General features: G+C 39.3%; 1 protein-coding gene across 1 annotated transcript; it reads left to right on the top strand.

Annotated features, from left to right (window-relative positions):
• Positions 1-909: 909 nt before the first annotated feature.
• On the top strand, positions 910-23943 carry SNRPD1 (small nuclear ribonucleoprotein D1 polypeptide). The gene is made up of 4 exons (XM_010586823.3): positions 910-1051; positions 11433-11509; positions 17135-17326; positions 19094-23943. The coding sequence occupies exons 1-4, from the start codon at positions 1038-1040 to the stop codon at positions 19168-19170; spliced, it is 360 nt and encodes a 119-aa protein (XP_010585125.1). The 5' UTR covers positions 910-1037; the 3' UTR covers positions 19171-23943.
• The last annotated feature ends 4044 nt before the right edge of the window (positions 23944-27987 follow it).

Below are 27987 nucleotides of genomic sequence, written 5' to 3'. Positions count from 1 at the left end.
TGTCTTGGAGGTTTCTGATCCCCTTTGAAAAGCAACGTCAGTGAAGTAGTTTGCAAAGTGACCTAGAAGTGATGAAACAAGTAGAGATAGCTCATTCAAGAAGTTTTCCTGTTAAAAAATGGGGCAGTAGCTAGGGCTGAAGCAGAGAGAACTTGGCTTTGTTTTTAAGGTAAATTTGAATGCTGATGGGAAAAAAATCAGTAAAATAGGAGAAAGAGTAGAGTTAGAGAGAAATAACTGAAGGAACGAAATTCTTGAGAAATTGAGAGATGGGATCCAAACTACTAAGAAAAGGAGTTTGTCTTTGAAAGGAGCGACATTACTTTTAGCCTTGTAAAAGGAGGGAAGGCAAAAGGATGGCATCTGTTTTCTTAACGTGTGAAATATTAGTAGAAAGATTTGGTAGTGAGACTGTAGAAAGTTTGAGGGGGACAGAAGGTATGAAAGAGTTGGTGAGCTTACTAGAAAAGAGTAACAGTCTTTCTGGGCAATGTAAGGTGCCCATCTGAGGTTTATGATCAGAACTTAAATGCAAATAATAAGTTAAATTGGGAGATTTTCTTCAGGTAGGTTAGGCAATGGTGAGGTAGGTTCTGGGTGCTCTGTCGATCTAGAGTTAGAATAATCTTTTGGGCTTCTCTTAGAACTTCCCTTTATTCGGGGGGATATTCGGAGGGGTGTAATGCACGGTGCCTTGCCACGAGAAAACGTGATGGCGACAGGCCTCCGAACTGGATTTGATCTCCCCAAATTTTCCTCTTGCTGGAAATTTCCTCCCAGACCAGCCCTAGCCGCCCTCAGCAGTCGCAAGGCACACCTCCAGGCACCAGGGGGTGCAGTCGTGCTCCTCACGGCCGGAAGAGAGCCGGATCAGCTCAACCTCTACGTTTCCGCCGTGCGTTCGCAGGGCTCCGCGCGCTCTTTACGTCCGGAGCCCCGGGAGTAGGAGTTTCCGGCCATTCATACCCCCGTTCGGTCGGGACTCTGTTCTCTGGTCTTGTGCGCTATCGGGCCGAAAGAGTGACGGCGCCGCTAGGATGAAGCTCGTGAGGTGAGAAGGCTACGAAGCGGCTTGCGGGTTGTGAAGGGAGGGTTTGGGCCGGCGTTGGAGACTGGCTGCCCCAGCTGCAGGAGGCGCGAAAGCCGCGTGCGCGCGCGCGGCCTGGTAACGGCCTCCGGCGCCAGCCGCTCCCGCCCGGGTCTTGGCCGCGCGGGCGGTGCTGCGGGCCGGGCTTCAGACTGGGTCGCGAGGGATCGATCTGCTCTTCCAAAAGGTGGACGCAAAGGCGGGGCCGTTTCTTCCCACTTAATGTCTTAAAGTCTTTCACGGTGCTTTCCCGGGTTTACGAGCTCTTTCGCCTAGTTACCGATTTTCATTTCGAGGGGGAACTCGTGCTCTAGTCTAGGTTACTTTTCTGGCCCGTCTCAACTCCTGAGAACAGGCTACTATGAGTAGGTCCATGTGCCCTAAGGAGGCGGGAGCCATCGAGAAAAATTGTATGCTTTCCGTGAGAAGTTCTTTAAATGAATGCGTTTTTCGTGATCAAATTGTTATCGTCGGTTTAAATGAGTACTTAGAAGCAGCATGGCTTTATCTGGAAATATTGAAGTTTACTTCTAAAATATTTTATATATGTGTAGCTTTTTTGATATAGTTTAAGATATTGTTCAACCTACATTTTCTATAAGGTAGACTTTTAGGAAAATCTCCCAATATTCGTATTTGTGGCTAATTACACAGATAATAAGTTTTACTTCCATTTTTTCTCTTCTTTGACTTTATACTTTGTCCGTTAGCTGTGCCTACTGAAGACTTGTTTACCGGTTTGAGTACTTCATTCCATACTACCTGCAAATACATATGGTTTGGCTATTTTTCCTTTTAACTGATCTCGAAACAAAGGGGTAGAGGCTTCTACTAAGTGAGCGGTTATATTTAGTTAGTTTTTTTGTTGTTGTTCTGTTGAGTCAAGGATTGTTAATGTCAACCAAATTCTTACTATTGTTCACCTGTTATTCTGTGCGCTGGTAATAGAACCATTAAAAAAAAAACAAAAAACATTTCCACCTTGTTGGAGTGGTAAAGACAGACAAGTAGATACTTTCTGCTATGCATGAAATAATATAAAATTCTCAGTGTTTCTGTAGATGGCATGCATGGTTAATTTGTAGTCCATATTTATATGGAATGTAGCTTTGGAGAAAAACGGCTCAAATTTAAAGAATATTTTTGCAATTTCTGAATACCTTCCAGTCTATATCTATTTACAGTTAGGTTTTATGTAATATTCTTTGGATTCAGTTTGTCCCGTTTAAAGGCATTTCGTGTTGCGACAGAATTTTCTTGTAATTTTTAATGGCTGTAGTGAAACCAGAAGGTCAGTGGTTCAAACCCACCAGCCGCTCTGTTGGAGAAAGATGTGGCAGTCTGTTTCTGTACAGATTTATAGCCTTAGAAACCCTGTGGGGCAGTTTTACGGTGTCCTATAGGGTCACTATGAATCAAAATCAACTCAACAGTAGCGGATGATATTAATGTACTGAAACCCATTCTGTGACTTCGGTAGAATATAGAAACAAAATTTCTTGCTGGAAAATGTGTTTTGCCTGGAGGAAATGATGTTTCACTGACTAGCTTGTGTTTTCATTTGGCTTTAATCCTGTGCCTAAGTCGGTGACACTATCGTTCATATCCTTACAGTCACTCTAACCAAAAACCTGGGAGTCTTGTCCCTGACTTCTTCCTCTCCCTGATAATTCTTACGTTTGAGAAATCACTAGATTTTGCCAATTATTCTTCACAGAAGTATCTCTACTGTCCAATTCTGTTTGGTTTTTGAGTTCAGATAGTGTGAGTTTGGATACTGAAGGAAACCATGTTATCTGGATCTCCTTGATTCTAAATTATGAATAGTAAGTAGAAAGATTTCAGGTAGTGAAATTTTCATCAGAAAATAATTTGAATTTATTTGACTCCTGGGCTCTGATAGAAAGGAATAACTCTCTATTTGCCCTCTCCACAATACCTTCTCTTTCATTCCAATCACCACAACTGAAGTACAGGCTCTTTTTTTCTCCCCATAGACTCTCTTTTTTTTCCTCCTTCTGAGGTATATATTTCATACAATGACAGGAAAGAAAGAAAAGACCAAGATGGATGTCAGAGAACCCTCTGAAACTTACGAACATTGAGCAGCTAAAGTAAAAGGGAGAATTGATGAAGTAAAAGAACTGAACAGAAGATTTCAAAGCGTGACTCGAGAAGACAAAGTATTATAATGACATGTGCGAAGAGCTGGAGATAGAAAACCAAAAGGGAAGAACACGCTTGGTGTTTCTCAAGCTGAAAGAACTGAGGTAAAAATTCAAACCTCGAGTTGCAATAGTGAAGGATTCTATGGGAAGAATATTAAACGACGCAGGAGGCATCAAAAGAAGATGAAAGGAATATACAGAGTTATACCAAAAAGAATTAGTCGACGTTCAACCATTTCAAGAGGCAGCGTATGATCAGGAACTGATGGTACTGAAGGAAGAAGTCCAGGCTGCTCTGAAGGCATTGGCGAAAAACAAGGCTCCAGGAATTGACGGAGTATCAGTTGAGATGTTTCAACAAATGGATGCAGTGCTGGAGGTGCTCGCTCGTCTATGCCAAGAAACATGGAAGACAGCTTCCTGGCCAGCTAACTGGAAGAGATCCATATTTATGCCTATTCCCAAGAAAGGTGACCTAACTGAATGTGGAAATTACATAACAATATCATCAGTATCACATGCAAGCAATATTTTACAGAAGATCATTCAAAAACGGTGCAACACTATGTCGACAGGGAACTGCCAGACATTCAGAAGAGGACGTGGAACCAGGGATATTATTGCTGATGTCAGATGGATCCTGGCTGAAAGCAGAGATACCAGAAGGATGTTTACCTGTGTTTTATTGACTGTGCAAAGGCATTCGACTGTGTGGATCATAACAAATTATAGATACCACATTGTGAAGGATGGGAATTCTGGAATGCTAATTGTGCTCATGAGGAACCTTTACATAGATCAAGAGGCAGCTGTTCAGACAGAACAAGGGGATACTGATTGGTTTAAAGTCAGGAAAGGTGTGTGTCAGGGTTGTGTCCTCTCACCATACCTATTCAACCTGTATGCTGAGGAAATAACACGAGAAGCTGTACTTTATGAAGAAGAACGGGGCATCAGGACTGGAGGAAGACTCATTAACAGCTGTGTTATGCAGATGACACAACCTTGCTTGCTGAAAGTGAAAAGGACTTTAAGCACTTATGAGTCAGAATTGACTCGATGGCACTGGGCTGGGTTTTTAATGAAGATCAAAGACCACAGCCTTCAGTATGGATTGCACCTCAACATAAAGAAAACAAAAATCCTCACAACTGGACCAATGAGCAACATCATGATAAACAGAAGATTGAAGTTGTCAAAGATTTCATTTTACTTGGGTCCACAGTCAACAGCCATGGAAGCAGCAGTCAGGAAATCAAAAGACGCATTGCATTGGGTAAATCTGCAAAAGAATTCTTTAAAGTGTTGAAGAGCGAAGATGTCACCTTGAAGACTAAGGTGTGCGTGACCCAAGACATGGTATTTTCAGTTGCATCATGTGCATGTGAAAACTGGGCAGTGAGTAAGAAAGACCGAAGAATTGACACTTTTGCATTGTGGTGTTGGCGAAGAATATTGAATGTATCATGGACTGCCAAAAGGACGAACAAATCTGTCTTAGAAGAAGTACAACCAGAATGCTCCTTAGAAGCAAGGATGGCGAGACTGCATCTTACATACTTTGGACATGTTGTCAGGAAGGATCAGTCTCTGGAGAAGGACATCACGCTTGGCAGAATACAGGGTCAGCAGAAAAGACGAAGACCCTCGATGAGGTGGTTTGACACAGTGACTGCAACAATGAGCTCAAGTATAACAACGATTTTAAGGATGGCACAGGACTGGGCAGTGTTTCGTTCTGTTATGCGTAGGGTCACTAAGAATCGGAACCGATTCGACAGCACGTAACAACAACAAATGAAATGCCATGTATGTTTCCCAAATATGAAATTTTTGCACAGCTGTGTATCCCAACCTCTGTCAAGAGACATAACATTACCAAAACTTTAGAAAGTACCCGTAAACCCCTTCTCAGTCAAATGTCTGGCCCTCTCTCTCCCGAGGCAACCAATTTCTTGCACCATGGTTTAGTTTTGCCTGCACTAGAAATTGTACACTTGGAATCACGTGTACTCTGTAAAGCTTCATTTACTCGGTGTAATGTTTTTGAGATTAATTCATGTTGTGATGTGTATTGATAATTCCTTTTTATTGCTGAGTAGTCATCCGTTGTATGTTTAAAACAATGAACATTGTTGTACAAGTCTTTTTGTGGATTATAGCTTTCATTTCTTTTGGGGAAATACTTATGAGTGGAGTTGCTGGATCCTGCACTACTGGATATACCCGTATTCATAGGTATGTGCTGGTTTTACAGGAAACTGCTAGATCATTTTCTGAAGTGGTTGTACCATTTTACACTCCTATTGCTAGTGTAGAGCTCTAGTTCCTCCACATTCCTTACCAGCTGTCTTAGTTCTAGTGCTGCTATAACAGAAATAAATGGGTGGATTTAACGAACATTTATTTTCTCACCTTTTAGGGGGCTAGAATTCCAAATTCAGGAAGGCTTTCTCTCTTAGCTCTGGGGGAAGGTCTTCGTCTCTGAGCTCCTGCTCCTGGGCAGTCTTCGTGAGGCTTGGAGTCTCTCTTCCTTCATCTTTGCTTCTCACTTGATTGTTTAATCTGTTTTGTATCTCAAAAGAGATTGGACTCAAGATACACCCTAGCCTAATCCTGTTCATTTGTGTAACAAAGACAACCCATTCCCAAATGCAGTTATAACCACAGGCATAAAGGTTAGGATTGACAACACATAATGTGGGGGGACGCAATTCAATATAGCAGCATTTGTTGTCAGTCTTTTTAATTTTTGCCATTTTAAGTTGCATTTTTCTGATGAATAATGATGTTGAGCACTTTTTTACCCGTTTATTGGCCATCTGTATCTTCTTTTGTAAGTATGTGTTAATAATCTTTTGGTTATTTTTATTGTGCTGTTTCTTTTTATCATTTAGTAGGGATTCTTTGTATATCCTAGATAACAGTCCTTTGTCAGATGTATTTTCTCACAGTTCCCTTATTCATTTCTTTATTTTGAAGAAGTCTTAATTATTAGCTTTTTATTTTATGGTTATTGTTCTCTATGTAAGGAGCCCTGGTGGCTCTGTGGTTAAGCACTCTGCTACTAACCAAGAGTCAGTGGTTCTGACCTACCATCTGGCTCTGTAGGAGTGAGATGTAGCAGTCTGCTTCTGTGAAAATTACAGCCTTGGAAACCTTACGGGGCACTTCTATGAGTTGGAATCAACTCGATGGCAATGGGTATTTTTTGGGGAGTTCTCTATGAACTTTCAAAGAAACCTTTAAAACCCAAACCAGTTGCCACCTAGTTGATTCCAACTCATAGACTCTGTAGTACAGATAGAACTGCCCCAGAACAGGTAGAGTTGCAGGGAGAGGCTGGTGGATTCGAACTGCTGACCTTTTGATTAGCAGCTGACCTCTTAGCCACTGTGCCACCAGGGCTTTAAACTTTTACATACCCTCAAATCATGAAGTTATTCTCCTGTATTTTCCTCTAAAAGCTTTTTATGATGTTGACATTTAAGTCTGTGATCTATCTTGAACTGGTTTTTGTAAATGTTCTTTTTTTCCTGGTTCATTTTTTCCATATAGATTTCCAGTTATTCCTCTCTGCATTGGACTGCTGTGGCACCTGTGTAGAAAATCAGATGACATGTGGTTCTGTCCTGGGCTCTCTATTCTCTTCCATCGATCTATTTGTCATTCTTGACATCTTGATCACTGTAGCTTTAACCTGGATGCTGCTCTAGCCACCTAATTTGTCTTACTTGAGATTGCACTTTTGTCTTTCTAAAATCTGTCTGTATATCTGCCCCAGGTTCTCTTTAAAGTGTGACTCTTCTAGAGGAATTCTTAAAGAATGCTTGGGGCTCTCCATGAAACGAACTTGCTTAACTCTTCCCCAATCATTTTCTTCAACTTAGTGTTCCATCACATGTACCCACAGTTGTCTTTGGGTGGTTACCCTGCTTGGCTGGTGACTGAAAAGCTGGAGGTTTGTGCCTACCCAGAGGCACCTTGGAAGAAAGGCTTGGCAGTCTACATCTGGAAAAAAAAAAAACAGCCACTGAAAACCCTGTAGAGTACAGTTTGACTCTGACACACATGGGGCTGCCTTGAGTCAGAGTCACTCATGGCAATTGTTGGTTGGATTTTTTATTTTTTTTAGTACCCTCAATTACCTTGCACATGGTGCTGTTACTTACCACTATGTCTTTATTGTTCTGTTTTTTCTTTCTTTGTATTTGGAGTCCCTAGGTGGTGCAAATGGCTGATGCTCAGCTGCTAACTTAAATGTTGGAGATTCAGGTCCACCCAGAGGTACTGAGGCTTGGTGATCTACTTCTGAAAAATCAGCCATTGAAATTCTATGTAGCACAGTTCTACTCTGACACACATGGTATCACCGTGAGTCAGAATCGACTCAACAACAGCTTGTTTACTTTGTATTACCAACTTTTTGGAAACCCAGGTGGCGTAGTGGTTAAGTGCTATGGCTGCTAACCAAGGGGTCGGCAGTTCAGATCCGCCAGGTGCTCCTTGGAAACTATATGGGGCAGTTCTACTCTGTCCTGTGGGGTCACTATGAGTTGGAATTGACTCAGTGTCACTGGGTTTCGTTTTTGGTTTGGACCAACTTTTCAGACTTCTTTCTAGAAGCCCACCAAGATCTGACTCCCTCCTCCTCATGCCGCGTTAGGTTCCTGGTAATAACCTGTGCGAATTTCCATTTGCATCCTACAATCTACGGTTATTTTTAAGTATCTCATATGTCTCCCCTTCCTACTAGACTTTGTGCTCCTCGAGGGCCTTACTCAATTTTAATCTTCATTATCAGGCATTGGGACTACCACATAATAGATAATGGTAAGTATTATTTATCAAAAAAGAAATCTTTGGACTTGCTGGGATGTGTTTTTACTTTTTAGAGACCTTTTTTGCTTTTACTTCATGGTTTTCCTTTACTTCCTTATGGCAGATTGCGTGATAACTAAGGTATTTTTATTTTTAGTTTAACCCTGCCTGCTTCCAAAAAAGATTTGAAGAGCCTTACAGCAGCACTGGAGCCCTGGTGGCACAGTGGTTAAGAGTTCGTCTGCTAACCGAAAAGGTCAGCAGTTCAAATACACCAGCTGCTCCTTGGAAACCCTATGTGGCAGTTCTTCTTGTCCTGTAGTGTCGTTCTGAGTTGGAGTTTACTCCTCGGCAACAGATTTGGGTTTGTTGTATATTAAAAGTTACTACTCAATGGGGTAATTAAATAAAAGATAAAAAACAAAATTCTAGGATAATATAGTTATTATTGATAATTAAATTTAGAGTTAAATTAAGCAATGCTTGTCTGGTGAAAAAAATACTACCAATTCACTGAGAGAAACTTTCCTTGACATCAGATACTAAAAGGAATGGAACACGTGAATGTTTATGCGAGGACATAAGTAGATTTTAAAGCTTATGACTTGATATAACCCAGACCAAGTAACTTCCCCTTCTGTTCAAAAAAAAAAAGTACTTTAAGGGTAGATTCACATTAATCGTTGAAGTGTTTCGGCCAGTGTTATTCAGTGCTTGTTGCAGTCCAGAATTAGAATGTGGAAGATACAAAGAGCTCATAATCCTCATTCTCAAGTCGAGCGGGGGAGAAATACAAGTCATCCTGCCTGTACCATTTAGTCTTAAAGACGGCATGATCAAGTGTACAGAGTACATACCAAAGACTAAACCACTTGCTGCTGGGTCGATTCCAATTCATGGCAGTCCCACGTGTTTCAGAGTAAGGCTGTGCTTCACTGGGTTTTTATGGCTGTGACCGTCCAGAAGCAGACCATCAGGCCTTTTTTCCAAGGTGCCTGTGGGTGGGTGGAACCACCCAGGGACTTCTCCTTCAAGACTAGGAGTTTTGAATATGGCCTGCATATTAGATGATATTGTAGGTGAGCATTCTTTTTTTTAGATGTGGTTATGATGTTATGGTTATGTGAGAGAATGCCCTTAATTAGAAAATGCATGCTGAAGTATCATAGTGCCTGTAACTCTGCTTTCACATGGTGTGTTAAAAGTGTAACTGTGTGTAAAATGGCAGCATTTTAATAATTTCCGAATCTTTCAAGTTTTCTTCCTCTGCAGTGTTTTATAATAAAAAGTTTGGGCAGAGGAGAAAACTAGATGAAGTGGGGAACAGATGGATTATTCAGTAAATATTATTGAGGTAACTGCTATCCGGGAACCCTGGTGGGGTAGTGGTTAATTACTATGGCTGCTAGCCAAAAGGTTGGCAGTTCAAATCTGCCAGGTGCTCCTTGGAAACTGTATGGGGAAGTTCTGCTCTGTCCTGTGGAGTTGCTATGAGTCGGAATCGACTCGATGGCAGCAGGTTTGGTTTTTTATGAGTTTAACTGCTATCCAGTTGGGGAAAATAATAAAGGCAGATTCTGAATCCTCACTATACAGAAAAAAAAGGTGAATTTTTGTGAAGGTTTACATAGCAGATTAAGTTATCATTCAACAATTTCTGTACGTATTGTTCAGGGAAAGAGGCTGTTTTTACAAACTTCAGTTAGGGAACATCTTCCTAAGCAGATTGTACACCCCAGAAGGATTGACAGATTTAATAACATGAATGGGGGAAAACTGCATGATTAAAGATATGACAAAACAAAAATAAAAACTCAACCTAATTGAACGTGTGCATAAAGTGAAGAAATAATTATATTCATAAACTGATATTCAGTCTCATAAGTAGTTGTCATTAGATGCCATCGAGTCGGTTCCGAGTCATAGCGACCCTTTGTACAACAGAACAAAACACTGCCCGATCCTGCGCCATCCTCATAATCGTTATGCTTGAGCCCGTTGTTGCAGCCACTGTGTCAGTCCATCTCATTGCGGGTCATCTTCATTTTTGCTGACCCTCTACTTTATGAAGCACAATGTCCTTTTCCAGGGACCGGTCCCTCCTGAAAACATGTCCAAAGTATGTGTGAGACGCAGTCTCACTATCCTTGCTTCTCAGGAGCATGCTGGCTGTATGTCTTCCAAGACAGATTTATTTGTTATCTTCACATTGTAGGTTGTTACTGAGTCTTTCTCCAATCCTAATTCTGCCTTCTTCTTCATGTAGCCCGGCTTCTCGGATTGTTTCCTCAGCATACAGATCTAATAGGTATGGTGAAGGGATACAACCCTCACATACAACTTTCTTGATTTTAAACCCCTCGTTCTGTTGGAATAACTGCTTCTTGGTCTATGTACGGGTTCCACATGAGCACGGTTAAGTGTTCTGGAATCCCCGTTCTTGGTAATGTCATCCATAGTTTGTTACAATTCACACAGTTGAATGCCTTTGCATCGTCAGTAAAACACAGGTAAACATCTTTCTGGTATTCTCTGCTTTCAGCCAGGATCCATCTGACATCAGCAGTGACATCCCTTGTTCCATGTCCTCTTCAGAATCTGGCTTGAATTCTTAAGTAGTTAGGGAAAAACAAATTGCCTTTTTTTCCCTATCAAACTGACAAAAATTTAGAAAGTTAATAACAACTAGCCAGGGTGAGGGATTGCATAAATAGATTCGTCATGGCAAAAAATTGGAAGAAATCTACTGTCCATCAACCAGGTTAATAGAGTAAATTATGGTATTTTCATATAGTGAAATACTGACTCGATGGTAACTAACAACATCCAGCTCTTAGAATGTTCTTTATTTATTGAAGTGGAAATATTTTAACATTAGCCGTTAAAGGAGAGCTATAGGTTATAGAAGTTATTAAAGCATGGCCCAGTTTATGTAAAAACAAGTCTTACATCTGTGCTTATGAATGCATGTGAAAAGGTAAGGGATCAGGAAGTGAGGTTATTTTACTCTGTACTCATACAGTAAGCATGCATGTTTTTTACTGCCAATTATAATCTCTTGATTTCTTTTATGTGGTTTCTAGTGGGTCTAGGATCTTGTATGTCTGGATTTAGGCTGAGCTATGTAATGGCTTAAAGAATTGGAAGCCTCCAAATGACATTTTGTTGTTACTATTGTGCCTCTTTAGAACTGTTGAGGATATAATTCAGGAGAAGCTGAAATTGTTAGGAAAATTATTCATAGGAATTAGTGCAGATATTCACGTTCCAGAAATTTCACCCTTTTCAACTCAATAAAAATTATTTTAAAATGTTAAGAGTGACAGTTTATGGTTTTGTTCCTATCGTCTTTATAGGTTTTTGATGAAATTGAGTCACGAAACTGTAACCATTGAATTGAAGAACGGAACACAGGTCCATGGAACAATCACAGGTATATCTTTTATAAACAATTTTTTCACCCTCATCTTTTCCACTTGCAAATGAGAATTCTTTCATGGTTGCCTAATGAACATTATTGTAGTATAGATTGTCGTTCTTTTTTTCATTTTCGGTATTAATATTTCCTTTTATTTTGATGAAAATTTATTCAGTAAAATCTGCTCCCATTCAGCAGTTTCTAGACATAATGATCAGTGACATTGGTTACATTCTTCACATTGTGTTAGCATTCTCATTATTTCTGTCCTAGTTGTTTCACTCTCATTCACTTAGACTCCCTGTCCCCCAACTTCATCTGTGCTTTAAAATAGCTCTTGTCTGGTTGGTCTTATACAGATGATTTTTAAAAGAACACAGTACTCAAGGGTAACAATCTTTACTTTTTGAGCTAAACTGTTACTTAGTTTAAAGGTGACTTCAGGGGTAATTTCGATTCAGGGTTTCGAGAGCAACTAAGTGCGGTAGTCTCGGGATCTTTGTAGTCTTGACTCCAGCCTCATTAGCTTCAGTAAGTCTGGATTCTTTTAAGAATTTGAAGTTCTGTTACATCTATCAATTGCATCAATTGTGTTCCTGCAGATTGTCATCCTTTTTGTCTGAATTATTTCATTGACGTTCCTACTTAAGCCTCACCTTAAGAATTGCTTGCACTATAACCAAATTGAATTTCCCACCTTATCCTGTGTGTGACCCCTGTAGTCCTGCTTTTATGCCTTTGCCTGGAATGTTTTTCTGAAATACATTTTACTGTTGTTAGAATTTTGTGGCCCCTTTTAGAGCAAAAAAGGAGCCCTGGTGGTGCAGTGATTAAGCACTTGGCTGGTAACTGAAAGGTCGGTGGTTTGAACCCACCAGCTGCTCTGTGGGAGAAAGAAGTGGGAGTCTGCTTCTATAAAGATTTCCAGCTTTGGGAACCCTATGGGGCAGTTCTACTCCGGCCTTTAGGGTCGCTGTGAGTCGGAATGTCACCATGGCAGTAGGTTTATTAGAATGTAAAGTCCTTGAGAAAGTGGGGTGGGGAGGGTTCTATGTCAGACTATCTTAGGGAAAATAAGTGGCAAATACGGGAGTAGGGAAAAAAAAAAGCCTACTGCTGCCTAGTTGGTTCCAACTCATAGCAACCCTATAGGACAGAGTAGAACTGCCCCGTAGGGTTTCCAAGGAGCAGCTGGTGGATTTCAACAGCCGACCTCTTGGTTAGCAGTCAAACTCTTAACCAGTGTGCCACCAGGGCTCCAGGGCAGTAGGAAGATGATCATAATTTTCCTGCACCAAGATAATCAAACTGTTAGCTTAACATTTTGCAGTATTTTCTTTCCATCTTTTTTCTTAATGTGTCTGATGCTTTGTTTTAATGATGTTGTATATTTAGTTTTATATTCAAGGCTCACTGAAATTCTTTGCTCATGGTAGGTGTTCCAAGAAATTGAAAAATTTCAAAAGAATTGATGAGCTAAATCAAAGAAAATACTGTTTTAACTTATGTTCCCACCCTCTGAAATAATTTAACTGGTATTTGTGAATATGCTAGAACTTTGCAACACTAGTCGCTTTGAAAGGACTTCAGTATAGCATAATGTCTTGACGTGGTCTGTGACCATATCTCAGGAAGTGTAATTTTTGTCCTGCTGGAATTCAGTAAAGAGCGACTTAGTCTGCTCTGTCCGGAGTACAGTGTTAGATGTTGTGGAGGAACCAGTTATAACCATAATTTGTGGAAAGGACATACTGATTACTGTGTACTGCTGCTTTCCTCTTTGCTAAGATCCTAATTGATTTCAGCAAAATCCTTTCCTTTCCGTAAAGTTTTCTCCAGTTGAGATTAGTATCTCATTCTCCTAGCTAATCCAAGGGGAAATGGTTAACTCATTCTGCAAACCTTGAGTTTTTATTGTGTGTCAGATATTGGTAGGCACTGGACAGAGGTAGATGTTACAAACTTTTAGTATGGGGTGGCACTGAGGAAAGCTGGAATCGGTAGGTGATGTTGAAGAAGTGTGTGATGGGAGCCAGGGGAAACTAATCTTCGAAAGGAAAGAATGGGCTTTTGAAACAGAATAACAGCATGTGTATAGGCATGAACCATAACAGACTTGGCGAGTGCAGAGAATATCATTTTACTTGCAGTGAAGTAAATATTGGGATTAGCTCTGGGGGAGCAGTAGGAACTGAGGTGGAGGAGACCAGCTTGTGAAGGGCCTTGAATGCCACACTGTAGAACTGAGATATTATCCTATTGAAGGATTTGCATAACCAGTTGGCATGAGATTAGCATTTTAAAAAGACAAGTGGTGATGTTTGGAAGTTGGACATGTAGAGAAGAGACAAGAGTCTAGCTAGGAAACTTATAAAGAATTAAAGAATAAAGAGGATTTGACAGATTCAGTTGCTGTTTAGAAGGTTGAATTGAATTGACTTGGTGAATCAACGAGGGGGAGAGGTAGCATCCAAGGATGAAGTGGCTTCTAGAGTACCAGGAACTTCCCTCCATATCTATCCTCACCTGCAGAGAAATGTTTCTGTCAGGATGAATTTCCTGTAAGACCTTCCATTTCTTGTACAATTAAGACTAGTTGAGATTGAAGGCTACCTTGTAGTGAAAAAAAAATAAAAATGCCTTCTTGTCTTCACAGTAGGCAAGGTTAGTTAACTTTGGAGAATTCAGTGTCCACAGTGTTGTTCTTAGCTAGGAAATGACAGTGTTTTGGCATGTCCTCTAACTTGAGGCCTAGAGAATGACAGCAAATAACAGTCTTCATTTACTCCATAAGAACACAGGGATGAAGAAAGAGGGGTGTGGAGTAAAGAAGGAAGAAGATAAAGGAGAAGTGGTGGAAAAGAAAAAGGGAATGAGACTAGACATAAAAAATATGAGGAAGACAGAAAGAAAAGGGAATGGTAGCTCAAAAAAAGAAATAAATGAAACAGGAAGAAAAAGGAATTGTGTTTTTTTTGGGTGGCTTGTGTCTTTTTTTTCAAATCAGCCTGGAAATTTGAAAGTAATGAATGAATGCTGCAAGATATGGTTGTGGGAGGAAAATAGACAATAGTCAGAAATTTCAACAAGAGTGCAAAGCAAAGTATAACTTGAATTTTATCAAAGCAAGTACCTTGTTGCTGTTAGTTACTGTCAAGTTAGTTCCGACTCGTAGGGGCCCTGTGTACAACAGAGTGAAACACTGCCTGGTTCTGCATTGCAGGCACTGTATCAGTCCATCTCACTGAGGGTCTTCCTCTTTTCTGCTGACCCTTTACTAAGCATGATGTCCTCCTTCTCCAGGGACTGATCCCTTCTGATAACATGTCACATACTTTGGACATGTTATCAGAAGGGATCTGGGCAAATCTGTGTAATGTGTTGTTTTATTTCTTGACTGCTCCTTCCATGGGCATTGATTGTGAATCCAGGTAAAATGAAGTCCTTGACAACTTCAGTCTTTTCTTCATTTATCATGATGTTGCTTATTGGTACCTTACTTTAAGGAAAAACAGATACATGAAAACTTTTATGCAACCTGAATTAGTGGGTACTTGTTAGTTTTTAATTTACAGAGATTTTCTTAAGGAAAAAATCTTTGATTAGTAAGCATTCAAATATTTTAATTATATGGATCGATTATTATGATAGAGAATTTCCAAGAATGTTTTAGCCAAAAAGCAGCTGTTTTTAAATAGCCTTTCCATGTTGTGTTGTAATGCAGTGTGCATCATATAAATAATATTTTGACATAGAAGCTATTAATTTTTTATAAATCCAGTAAGATTGCAAGAAACCCAGATTACAAGATTGAGGAGAGGAATGAAGATGATGATGATGGGCCTATTTTTCTTGAAACTTCGTGGCCAAGGGAAAGAGGAAAGGCAACTTGTGCCAAATGAAGATAGGACGATTAGAGTACATTTTTTAGCAGAGAGGAAAGAAATTGTGGAAGGCAAAAACGGTACAGTTAGAAGGAGGCTGTGTAAAACAGTAGTAGCTAAAGTCTCTCCTGGAGCCAGATTGTTGGGGTTCAGAAGCCCAGCTTCAGCACTTACTGAAGTCAAACCAGTTGAGCTGTGCTCCTTAGGGTTTTCAAGGCTATGGCCTTCTGGAAGCAGATTGTCAGGCCTTTGTCTGAGTTGCCTTTTGGTGAGTAGCTGAGCATTTAACTGTTGATGCCACCCAGGGACTCCCAGCACTTAATAGCTGGGTGTTTAATTTTTTGTATAAGTTACACATTGACATGATTTAAATTTTTTAATAGTGTTAAAAAGGTATATATGATTTTATTCTCTTTTTCACGCTCGTCAACTGAACACCTAATTCCCTCCCCACGGAAAATCTGTTGCAAGCTTATCATGTATCCTATATGAATATATATACAAATATGAATACATATTTTAGTCCTCACAGTGGGGTTAACCATATTATCTGCCATATGAATGTTCAGGATTAAATTTAAATGTTTTAGCATGCAGTTCCTGGAACACAGAAAGCATTCTTCCTAGCTGATAGATCAAGGTCACCAAGGAGATGGAATGATATCAAAAGCATATTACATAATCTTGGGAATGAAGTAGACCTCTTCTTCCTCTCACTGCGAGTTAGGAAGAAAGCATTAGTAATACTGAAAAATTTGAGGTAGATGTTGGGAAATTTGAGAGAATTCATGTTTCCTGGCCTTAATTTTCTAAGGAAAGAAATTATCCAGGTCCTTAGTGATACCATAGGAGCCCTGGTGTTGCAGTTGTTTTGTGCTCGGCTGCTAACTGAAAAGTTAGCAGTTCGAACCCACCAGCAGCTCCAAGGGAGAAACATATGGCAGTCTGCTTCCATAAAGATTACAGCCTTGGAAACCCTGTGGGTGGGGCAGCTTTACTCTGGCCTATAGGGTTGCTGTTAGTCGGAATCAACAACGGTGGGTTTGGTTTGGGTTTTAGTTATTCCCTATGTTCAGATATCATCTGGTAAAGGCTCCGATAATCAGGTGTTCCTGCTATATTCATTTTTTAAAACCTTGCTTTGTATTCTGCAAATCTCTTACTAAAATAATGGCTTTATGGATAGTTTGGGGCAGATCACTCAGAGCCTCTGCAACTTTTTAATCAGAGTACTAATAAAAACAGTAACTTAAAAAAAAAGTACAGTTAAAGTGACATGTTAAATTCCTAGTAAATGAGGAAAAACTCTACAGTAAATATAGAACTTTAAAAACAAAGGTGAGGATAGTTTGGTGGAATGAGATGTGAGGAAGTTGTAGAGGCAGTGTTCTAGTGCAGAAAGATCTAGGAGAGCTGTGCAGCAAGTACTTACCAGCCTGAGACAGGAGAAGGGTGCATGGGCACAGTGGGCATAAGGCACATGTACCAGTCAGGGTTCCTCAGGTGGCTTGCTGCACTCACTTGTTTAAGCATGCTTAATTATGCAAAAAAGGTCTCTTGTGAAGGAAAGAGTTCTGATTTATACTGACCTTATTTCCCCACTTACCAATTGCATGTGTGCTAAATTGTGTCATACAAACTTGTATTGTAGCAGAACAGACTACTCTTTGACAATATGGTATTTACCCCGGCTTGATAGCTTAGTTGGTTGCCTTTCTTATCATGCTAATAATTGCCTTTTTTTTTTTCCCTTTAGGTGTGGATGTCAGCATGAACACACATCTTAAAGCTGTGAAAATGACCCTGAAGAACAGAGAACCTGTACAGCTGGAAACACTGAGTATTCGAGGCAATAACATTCGATATTTTATTCTGCCAGACAGCTTGCCTCTGGATACACTGCTTGTGGATGTTGAACCTAAGGTGAAATCTAAGAAAAGAGAAGCTGGTAAGTTTGAAGAATTACCAGTTTTTGTGAATGGTACTCTCATACCATTATTTAGTGTTCAAAATATAGACATTTATAAACAATAACAATTTTTGTAGTTTAAAATTTCCTGTATTTGGCGTGGCTGCACGTCAGTATTACAGTTCCTGGTGTTGCTATTAGAAAGGCTGAAGCCATTCTTACTTCCTATATCTTCGCGTATGGCCTGGTCCCCCCCTCCCACCCCTACTTTGGAAGATTTGGAGATTGGCCTTTCATTCCTGGTGTTCTGAAATTTCTTAATGACTTGGTATAGCATCTCCCCCTCATTTTTCTGGGTACTTTGTGGAACCTTTCATTGTGGATATTGTTGCTCTTTGGAGTTAAGAGGAGTGCTAGTGGCACAGTGGTTAAGAACGCGGCTGTCAACCAGAAAGTCAGCAGTTTGAATCCACCAGCTGCTCCTTGGAAACCCTATGGGACAGTTCTAGAAACTTACTTGCATATCTTTGATAATTTTTTTTTTCTCCTTTGTTAGCTCTGTTTTTTTCTTTCTGGAATTCTTAATAACTGGATGTCTAGATTTATTCTCTGTCTTCTCTTTTCTCTTTTGTTGTTTTCAGAGAAATTTCCTTGTCTTTATCTTCCAATCTAGCACATACAGGCAATCCTGGGTTAAAACTTTCAGACAGCTTCCCTTTTGTGTAAGTTTGCCCTTACTTTGAAACAATTGAACCAACCCTAAAACCGAACAAGCCGAATGCCATCAGATTCCGACTCATAGCTACCCTATAGGACGTTGTAGAACTGCCCCATACGGTTTCCGAGGAGCAGCTGGTGAATTCAGACTGCTTAGTAGTTAGTAGCTGAGCTTTTAACCACTGCGCCACCAGGGCTCTGACAACCCCTACTTGCAACAAATTCTTCACCATAACTACCTTCACTTGCTGTTCTTGCAATTTTTAAATCACTGAAAAGGCTTTGAGCCTTTTCTTGCATTAAAGTAAGGCTAAATAAGAACCGTATGACTTACATACAGATTCAACTTAAAGACACATCTAGGAATGGATCTCATTTGTAACCCGGGAACTGCCTGCACTTAATATTTAAATTTCCTTGCTCTCTGATTACTTTTTATAGAATCCTTTTCTTGTTCATGGATATATTTTCTTATCAGTGGTAGAATATTAACTATATTTTTTATTTTTGAAGTTTTATTCCATGCTTTGTCTATTGTCTCTGGTTTCTCTTTTTATTTAATCTCTTTATTTGATCTTTTACTTTGAGGGTTTTACTTAAGTATCTTGAGAGCTTTGGCCATTCGTGATTAGTTAACATGAAACCTAATAAAAAGGAAAGTCCTGGGGAGGGAGGCTAGATTCCTTAGCAGGTGGGTCTTTCTGTAGGACGATTCAGAAGTGAGTTGGCCTCCTTACTAAGGAGACCCAAACTTTCAGTAGTACCTGGATGTCTTTTTGGAGCTGGTTTTCTCACTAAAAGATTCTGGTCACCTGCCTTGGCAGCGAGAGTTATTGAGATGGGCTGCATGTTTTATAGACATTCACTTACCGCAATGACTTTGAGACATTTTTGCCCTCTACCCACTAAGAAATAAATTTTTCATCATGACCCACTCATACATGTAGCTGAAACAAAATCATAAAGAATTACAGCTGCTCATTAAGAACTATAATGAGAAGAAAAACTGTATGTGTCTAAATGCTGTTTGTGGTGGCCAGATAACATCAGTACAGAAGAGAGTTGAACTTGCTTTTTCTTTTCCCTTAGTTGCAGGAAGAGGAAGAGGCCGAGGTAGAGGAAGAGGACGTGGCCGTGGCAGAGGAAGAGGGGGCCCTAGGCGATAATGCCTTTCAAGATTACTGTTTCAAATTGATGCGTGATTTGGTATATTTTTTTGTACAGGTTTTGTTTGTTTATGTCAGTTTTTAATAAACATAAATGTGGGACAGAGTTGTCTATTGTCTGTATCAAAGTTTTAGTAGTTTCATGTACGTTCATTATGTTAACACAGTAAGAGCTAAGCGTTACTCCTAGACAGTCCCAGGATAATTCCATTCTTAGATGATCATGTTTTGAAGTTTTGAACTAAAATTTTTATTTTATGATAAATGTGTCGAGAATATATACTTTTTTACTTTACATCCAGTATTTTCTTGTTTCATTCTGACTCCATTCAGTAGGACCTACCCAGAGTAAAGTAGTAACTTCTTTTTGGTATTTCAGAAATTAAAGGCTTGTGGAATGGCTTCGAAAATTGATTGTTCTTTTTCTAAGTTTTATTCCAAGGAGACTTGGGTGCTTGATAAAAGGTGATAGTCATTTTCTAAATCAGGAGTCAGTGATTTTGTTTTCATTGTTAACAATTTTTGTTTGTTGTTTCATAGATCCCCAATAGAATATAGTTTTGAGTTCTCCTTGGTTGAAACTGCAGATAATATTCCCTTGTTTATCAGTTGTTAGTGCCAAAACCGTCTGTTAATACGGAATGGACTTGTCATTGGCTCCTTATCAAGTACTTGAATCTTTTAAGAACAAAAGGACAGATACTTTATTTTACAGCAAACTAGATTATTTCCAATTGTTAATAAGGATCTTTTTCTTTTTTAACGTTTTAATTGGTCAGGCTTAAAGAAAAATACCTTTTTAGTGTATGCAATTCCTTGTCAGACTCACGACCATTTGTTTCTGTGCTAAGAAAAAAAGTTAATGTTGAAGATGTGGGGGAACTAAATCTATGTTTTCATTTGATTATGTATTGTGGGGTTTTTTGTGCTTTTTTTTTTTTTTTTTTAATGAGAAGGAAATTTTCTGTGAAGATTAATTACCTAAAAAATAAGGCCTGGGCTCTGTAAAAGGGTTACTTAAATTGAGAGATAGCAAGAGCATTGTGTGCATGTTTGTGTACTTGTTTTAAAGAAGTTACTATAAACATTTGAATATATATATTTAAAAAAACCTTGTTTCATCAAGATAATTCAGGTGCTTCTTGATTATTCCACAGTTGACATGTTTCTTATATTCATAAATTATTGAAGCTGTCTCATAGCGATTAGTGATTTTATCACAAATTATCTAGCAATGGTTAGATAATTTTGTTAAAAATCCTGAGATCAAAAAACAAGCGTGTCATTGTATGAAATCCATGGTGATTATTCTTTAAAAGGAAATACAGTAAAGTTAAATCCACATGATAGTATGTTACTATTATGTAACTTTCCTCCATATATTTTGCAAATTAAAAAGCTGGGGGAGTAAACTCCTGGATTTCATTCTTTTCCATCTTTTGATCTCCTGGTGTTCGTATTGGTTGCACCCAAGCAGAAGCTAGAAGGCAAGGAAGCCCAACGATGAAGCAAGTTGAGTAGATTTGAAGGGGACAAACAGAGAAGACTCCACACAAGTAGTGAATAAATACACTAGCTGGCTCTTGCCCTTATAGGCCTCAATAGTAAGGAGATAATAAGCAAACATAGATAAAAAATTGCAAATTAGATTAACCAAACCCATTGCATCGAGTTGATTCCGAATCATCGCCACCCATATAGAACAGAGTAGAACTGCCCCATAGGGTTTCCAAGGAGCACCTGGTAGATACGAACTGCTGACCTTTTGGTTAGCAGCTGTAGCACTTAACCACTACACCCCCAGGGTTTCCAAAAACTGAAACCTGTTGCCAATGAGTCGACTCCGACTCATAGCGATCCTATAGGACAGAGTAGAACTGCCCCATAGGATTTCCAGGGACCTCCTGGTAGATTTGAACTGCTGATCTTCATGGTTAGCAGCTGTAGCTCTTAATCACTACACCACCAGAGTTTCGCAAGTTAGAGTACGACAGATATAAAGAGTACTTCGTGTTTTCTTGTTTTAAAAACAGTAAGTAGTGGCAGCTCGATTTGATATTAAGCCAAATACCATACAACAAAATTTTAACTACATTTTGGGAGAGTTTTAATATCTAGGATGTTTGCAGTGTGAAACTGTTACCTTATAAGGTTCTTTCTTCTCACTGGTCAAGAATGAGCAGGTAAGGCATGTAGTTTTCCACACAAGCAAAGCTTTATTGAAGAGGCTTGTGAGCTGAGAGAGGGGGTCCTAGAGCAAGGTATACCCCCATCTCATAGAACAAAAGACTGAGTTTTTGAAAGTTCTTGGGCAGGAAAAGATTCATGTTTATCCATAGGCACAGGCGGGGATATGTTATCTAAGGTGCACGCACAGCAGCTTTCCAAGATGGCTCCTGTCCTGGAGGCCTCTGGGATTTGTAGCAGGACATATTATGGGGTGTCCCGCCTGCGCAGTCTCTCGCTCCCCAGGTTCAATTCCCTGGCTGGGGCTGCAGCCCCTCACTGCCTCTGGTGGAAGGTCACACAACGGTCACAGGTGGATGTTCTGTGCATGTCCCTGGGCCTGGTTTTCTCCAGCTGCTTCTGAAAGGCAACTTTAAAGAAGGTTGCTGGCTATTTTTAGATACCCTGCCCCATTGTTCTGGGGTATGGCTTTGTTTCTGTGCCCTGGCCCATTTCTTCTTAGTTTGCAGATTTGGGGGCTCCTTGTCTTAATAAGTCCCTAGGTTCCACACCTAACCCCTATTACCTCCCTGATAGTATGGCCTATCTCTCTTTTATACTTGCTCCTCTGACCACACCAGCCTCTTTCCTAGTCCTCAAACAGGCACTCTCCAATCTCAGGGGCTTTGCTCCATCTTAAAACCAGTCTAATAACATGTTTTAAGTGTAAGAATAAACCATTGTGCATACTAGATTGACTTAGTCCTCTAGAAGTTACCATTTGAAGATAAAACTGTTTGAACTGATTGCCATAATTAGATATAAAGGAAGCACTGCAGTGAATAGAAAACAGACTAGTCAGTAGCATGCTTCTCTGGCCAAAAACCAAAAGCATATATTATGAGTGTAGATAGAACACCTTAGGTGAAATAATAGAAAATCAAAATTCACAGTGTTTTTAAAGTATTATAATCATGTTGGGTTATGCAAAGATGGCTTTGTATTTTGAAATGTATTAATATAGTCAGTAATCAAACAAAATTCATGTGATCCTCGATGATAGATGCCACATGCCAAAATGACATAGAATGCTCATTTCTGAAAAACCTAACCTAGGTAACTTCTTTAACACAATGAAGAATGTCAGTCTTAAACCAATACTTCACATATTCTAGAGACATTTCAATTAAAACAGTAACCCAAAAAGGTGTATCTAGTATTAGTCTTCATTATTTAATGTGAAAATTCTAGTGGACCCACAAAATAAGAGGTATACTTTTGAAAGGGAAAATTTTTTTGCAATATTCTTTCCGCATAGGAACATGATAGTGCTCTATTTTTTCAAACTAGCTTCTCCTTTTATAGTTTTATTTATGTATTCCATATATTTTGAAGAAGGTTAGTATATAATAAGAGATTCAATTTATGAGAAAAGAATAGCATAGGGTAGATGTCAAATAACCTGAAAATTTTATGTATTTTGGTACTGTAGTGAAAGGATATTTTATCCTGCTCTATTTACTTGAATTTTAACTATTTCATCTATTCTAGGATGAATTTTTTAAATATTTTAATATCCCTGAAATCAGGATTCACTTTAAACGGTGTCCATTTAGATAATGGCATCAAACTTAAATTGGCTGTTTTTTTTTTTTCCTTTGTTAGTAATACATAAAATAATGATGCATCTAAAAATTGATATCTTAGATTCAGTGAGCTATAGAAATTCTAGTCTGGTTCATTTGATTCTTAAGTATAGCCAACATGAGTTACTACTGCGTTGTCTTTAAGTGTTGATACACATTGAGCCTACAAGGAGAATGAAAAGATTTTTCGTGATTTCTAGAATCTTGTATTTTCGCTTTATGCACTTTTGGGCAGTAGCAAACATCAGAACATCAGCTCTGGCCTTTTTCTGTTTTTGTGTTTTAATTCCTGAGTCATAAACCAGGAATGGTGCCATATTTTAGGGGAGGAAAACTGAAGAATGTAAAGATAGAAATTCTCACTGTTTTTTTTAGGTTTAATGCAGTTATACCAGTGATTTTTAAAAAATACTTTATTGATGATAAATCATTCTGTACCAGGTTATACTAGTTAATTTATAGATTTAATGCAATTGCAATAAGAGGATTTTTTTGTTTTTTTTAATTGCGCTTTGGGTGAAAGTTTACAGCTCAAGTTAATTTCTTATACAAAAATTTATAAACATTGTTACGTGACACTAGTTTGCAATCCCTATAATGTGACAGCACACTCCCCCCTTTCCACCTCGGTTTCATTTGTCCATCCAACCAGGTCCTACCCCTTTCTGCCTTCTCATCCTGCCTTCACACAGGAGCTGCCTATTTAGTATCATGTATCTACTTGAACTAAGAAGTGTGCTCTTCACGAGTATTTTATAGTCCAGTCTCATCTTTGTCTGAAGAGTTGACTTCAGGAATGGTTTACTTCTGGGTTAAAAGAGATGCTGGGGGCCATGTCTTTGAGAGTTTCTCTAGTCTCATTCGGACCCTTAAGTCTGGTGTTTTTACGTGAATTTGACTTCTGCACCACACTTTTCTCCTGCTCCATCAGGGACTCTGTTATGTTCCCCATCAGGGTGATCATTGGTGGTAGGTGGGCACCATCTAGTTCTTCTGATCTCAGGCTGATGGAGTCTTTTTTTTTTTTTTTTTTTTATGATATTAACTACCCTTTTGTCATTTGACAGTGTTGACTATGCTGGGTTCTGTGCTAGGCCCTTTACAGGTTTTTTTTTGGTGTGTGTGCTTTAAGTGAAAGTTTACAGTTCAAGTCATTTTCTCATACAAAAATTTATACATACATTGTTATGTGACCCTAGTTTGCTCTCCCTGTAATGTGACAGCACACTCCTTTCTACCCCGGATTTCCATTCAACCAGCTCCTCTCCCTTTCTGCCTTCTCATCTTGCCTCCAGACAGGAGCTGCCCATTCTTCACAAGTATCATTTTATGTCTTATAGTCCAGTCTAATCTTTGTCTGAAGAGTTGGCTTCAGGAATTGATTTAGTTTGGGGCTAACAGAGAGTCCGGGGGGCATGTCTTCTGGGGTCCCTCCAGTCTCAGTCAGACCATTAAGCCTGATCTCTTTACTAGAATTTGAGTTCTGCACCCCGTTTTTTCTACTGCTCCATTGGGACTGTGTGTTGTGTTCCCTGTTAGAGTGGTCATTGGTGGTAGCTGGGCACCATCTAGTTCTTCTGGTCTCAAGCTAATGGAGTGTCTGGTTTATGTGGCTCTTTCTGTTTCTTGGGCTAATAGTTTCCTTGTCTCTTTGGTGTTCTTCATTATCCTTTGCTTTAGGTGGGTTGAGACCAATTGATGCATCTTAGATGGCCACTCACTAGCTTTTAAGACCCCAGATGCCACTCACCAAAATGGGATGCAGAACATTTTCTTAGTAAACTGTTATGTCAGTTGGCCTAGATGTCCCCTGAAACCATGGTCTCCAGACTCCCACCCCTGCTACTCTGTCTCTTGAAGTGTCTGGTTGTATTCAGGAAACTTCTTAGCTTGGTTTAGTCCAGTTGTGCTGACTTCTGTATTGTGTGTTGTCCTTCCTTCACCTAAGATAATTCTTGTCTACTGTCTAGTTAGTGAATATCCCTCACCCTCCCTCCCCACCCTCGTTAACAGGTTATTTCTTTTAACCCTCGGGCCAGCCTTGTTTGGCAGATGGGGTTTTCTGTTCTCAGAGAGAAAAGTTATTCCCAGAGAGGCTAGATAACTGCCTAAAGTCCCAGTTATAAAGCTGGAATTTAGTTATAAAGCTGGAATTTAGATGCAAGCCTATATGCAAGAATTCTATGCTCTTAACTTGTAGACTGATATTTATTCTGAAGAGTAAAGAGACTATAGGAGATTAGTTATTTTTCTAGACTAGAAGGGAGGGTGTCTTAAACTTATGAACTATCAAAACATCATAAAATACTAAAACCAGAGGAGATTATCTTGATACTTATGTAGTTTTAAGCCAAAATTAATCAAGTAATTTTTTATAAGCACTTATTGTCATAAAGGTTGCAGACCATTTGAGATAGGCTAATGGGAAGATAAATTGAAAAACTCTGGAAAGCATTTTGACAAGATATATCAAAGCCTTAAAATTTTTTCTGTACTTTGATCCAATAATTCCATTTCTCCAGAGTCTGAGGGGAAAAGTTGACAAGTTTAGTCATAAAGATGTCATAGTTATTAATTGAAAAAGAAAACAACTCTACATGTCCAAAATTAGAGGAATGGTTAAGTAAATTATAGATAAGGTGTCTTAGTCATCTAATGCTGCTCTAACAAAAATACCAAAAAGTGGATGGCTTTAACAAAGAGAAATTTTTTCTCTCACAGTTTGGTAGGTTACAAGTCCAAATTCAGGGTGTCAGCTCCAGGGGAAGGCTTTCTCTCTGTCAGCTCCGGAGGAAGATTCCTTGTCATCAATCTCCTCTTGTCAAGGAGCTTCTCAGGCAGGGTCCCCAGGTCCAAAGAACACACTCTGCTCCCCATGGTGTTTTCTTCTTGGTATGAGGTCCCCAAATCTCTTGATTCCCTTTTATCTCTTATAAGATAAAAGGTGGTGCAGGCCACACCCCAGGGAAACTCCTTTACATTGGATCAGGGATGTAACCTGAGCAAGGGTGTTACATCCCACCCTAATCCTTTTTAACCACAGGCAGAGATTATGATTTATAACATAGGAAAATTACAAAATGGAGAACAACCACACACGGCCTAACCAGGTTGACACATATTTTGAGGGGACACAATTCAATCCGTTACACCAGGATTCAGCAAACTTTTTCTTCAGGGGCCAGATAGTAAATATTTTAAGCTTTACGGACCATAACAGTCATGAGCAACTGCCCAAAGCAGACATAGACAAGAGAAAAGCAGGCATGGCAGTGTTCCAGTAATACATTATTTACAAAAATGGACCGGCCTGCAGGCTTTAGTTTGCTAACCACTGGGATACAAGATAATGCCAGTGCCAAGAATTGTTTCTGGGAAACAAGTGTTTTGGTGGACTCCTGACTGGGAGAGGATACATGGAAAGCATATAACCAGCCAATAAAAGATTAAAACAAAGTTTTTCTAGAAATCAGTAAGAGAAAGAATTTAATGGAAAAGTGATATAGACAGGTAGTTCACACAGGAGGAAACCCAAATGTCCAATAAAATGTGAAAAGATGACTAACCTCCCTAAAATTAAGGATGGCAAAATTAACTTGCAGCACACTTAACTAAAAATGTTTCAGCATTGCTTTTAATCAGTAAAAAATAGTAAAAAAAAAAATTTTTTTTACTACAGTAAAAAATTGCCAAATACCTAAATCTCCAATAGGGAAAGGGCTTAACTAAATTATGTAGGAAAACACTATACATCAGTGAAAATGAACTAGAGCTACATGTATCAATATAAAATCTCACAAACAATATTGATCAAACAGTGTAAGTAGAATGCATATAGTGTGACACCACTGCATAAAGAAGGAATTGTAAAAACCACTGTGGCGTAAGTGGTCTAACCTAAAACCACAGAAGAAAGGCCTGGTGATATGCTTACATAAAGGTTATAGCTAAGAAAACCCTGTGGAGCAGTTCTAAGATGGGTTAGCCATGAGTCAGAATTGATTCAATAGCAGTGGGTTTGGTGTTTGTTTTTAATGTATGTGGTTGGAATTTAGAGATGTGCATTGGAACAACTGATAAATGCAGGAGAGCAGTCACCTCTGAGAGAGAGATGGAGGGGAGTGTGATGGCGGGGGGACACGTGAGTTATTGTGGATAATACCCTGTTAAGCTGGGTCATGGGGCTACTTGCTTTTATTAAACCCACCCACTGCCATCGAGTTGTTTCCAACTCATAGCAACCCTATAGGACAAAGTAGAACTGCCCTGTAGTTTCCAAGGCTGTAATCTTTACAGAAGCAGACTGCCACATCTTTCTTCTGTGGAATGGCTGGTAACCACTGACCTTTTGGTTAGCAGCCAAGCGCTTAACCACTGCTCCACGAGGGCTCCTGTATTAGGTTGAAACATGAAATTGCTAACATTCGATTGTTTGACTTACAAAAACATTAGTTTCATGTGGTTCTGCTTATTACTATATCTGTGTATTTTATGTCTGAAATAGGCCATAATTTTTAAAACTGTGCTGACAGTTTGGCTAAAGGAAAATAAATGTGTTAATCTAAGTACTCTTACTTCAGCTACATGACATTGAGGAGTGTGGGCATAGGAGGTAGACATTTGCTGTAATTATGTTTGACTAAAAAAAAAATTTAGGGAAAAGCTTACTGGGAAAGTTTGAGAAGCCCATTGGGTGTCAGCCTGTGGTGTGCTAGTAAATGTTTAACAGTTTGTAGCTTTGCAGACTTCCCTACCATGGTGATTTCATGCTACTAATATGACATTAACCAGATCACAGAATTTCTGAAAATTTAACGATCGATCAGCTCTTGTATGCCCATATCACACACCAGGACCATCACCACCCTCTCCCAGGGAGAAAAAAAAGCAACTGTTTTTGTTTGAAAGACAAACACCTCATTTACATGTGAATTGGTAAGGTAAGACTTGGTTTTATGGTCTTGATAAGATGTAGTTGCAGAATTGGAGGTAAGTTTATGGTGGT

Source organism: Loxodonta africana, chromosome 11 (genome assembly GCF_030014295.1).
Source record: "Loxodonta africana isolate mLoxAfr1 chromosome 11, mLoxAfr1.hap2, whole genome shotgun sequence".
Lineage (NCBI taxonomy): Eukaryota > Metazoa > Chordata > Mammalia > Proboscidea > Elephantidae > Loxodonta > Loxodonta africana.
Note: the sequence above shows the minus strand (reverse complement) of the source record. Positions and strands in the feature narration are given on the sequence as shown.

Bases quoted from the DNA above. Each gene is read 5' to 3' on its own strand.
- SNRPD1 (XM_010586823.3), top strand. The intron at 11,510-17,134 runs GTATATCTTTTA...TTTTCCCTTTAG, and splicing joins GGTCCATGGAACAATCACAG to GTGTGGATGTCAGCATGAAC. The intron at 17,327-19,093 runs GTAAGTTTGAAG...CTTTTCCCTTAG, and splicing joins ATCTAAGAAAAGAGAAGCTG to TTGCAGGAAGAGGAAGAGGC.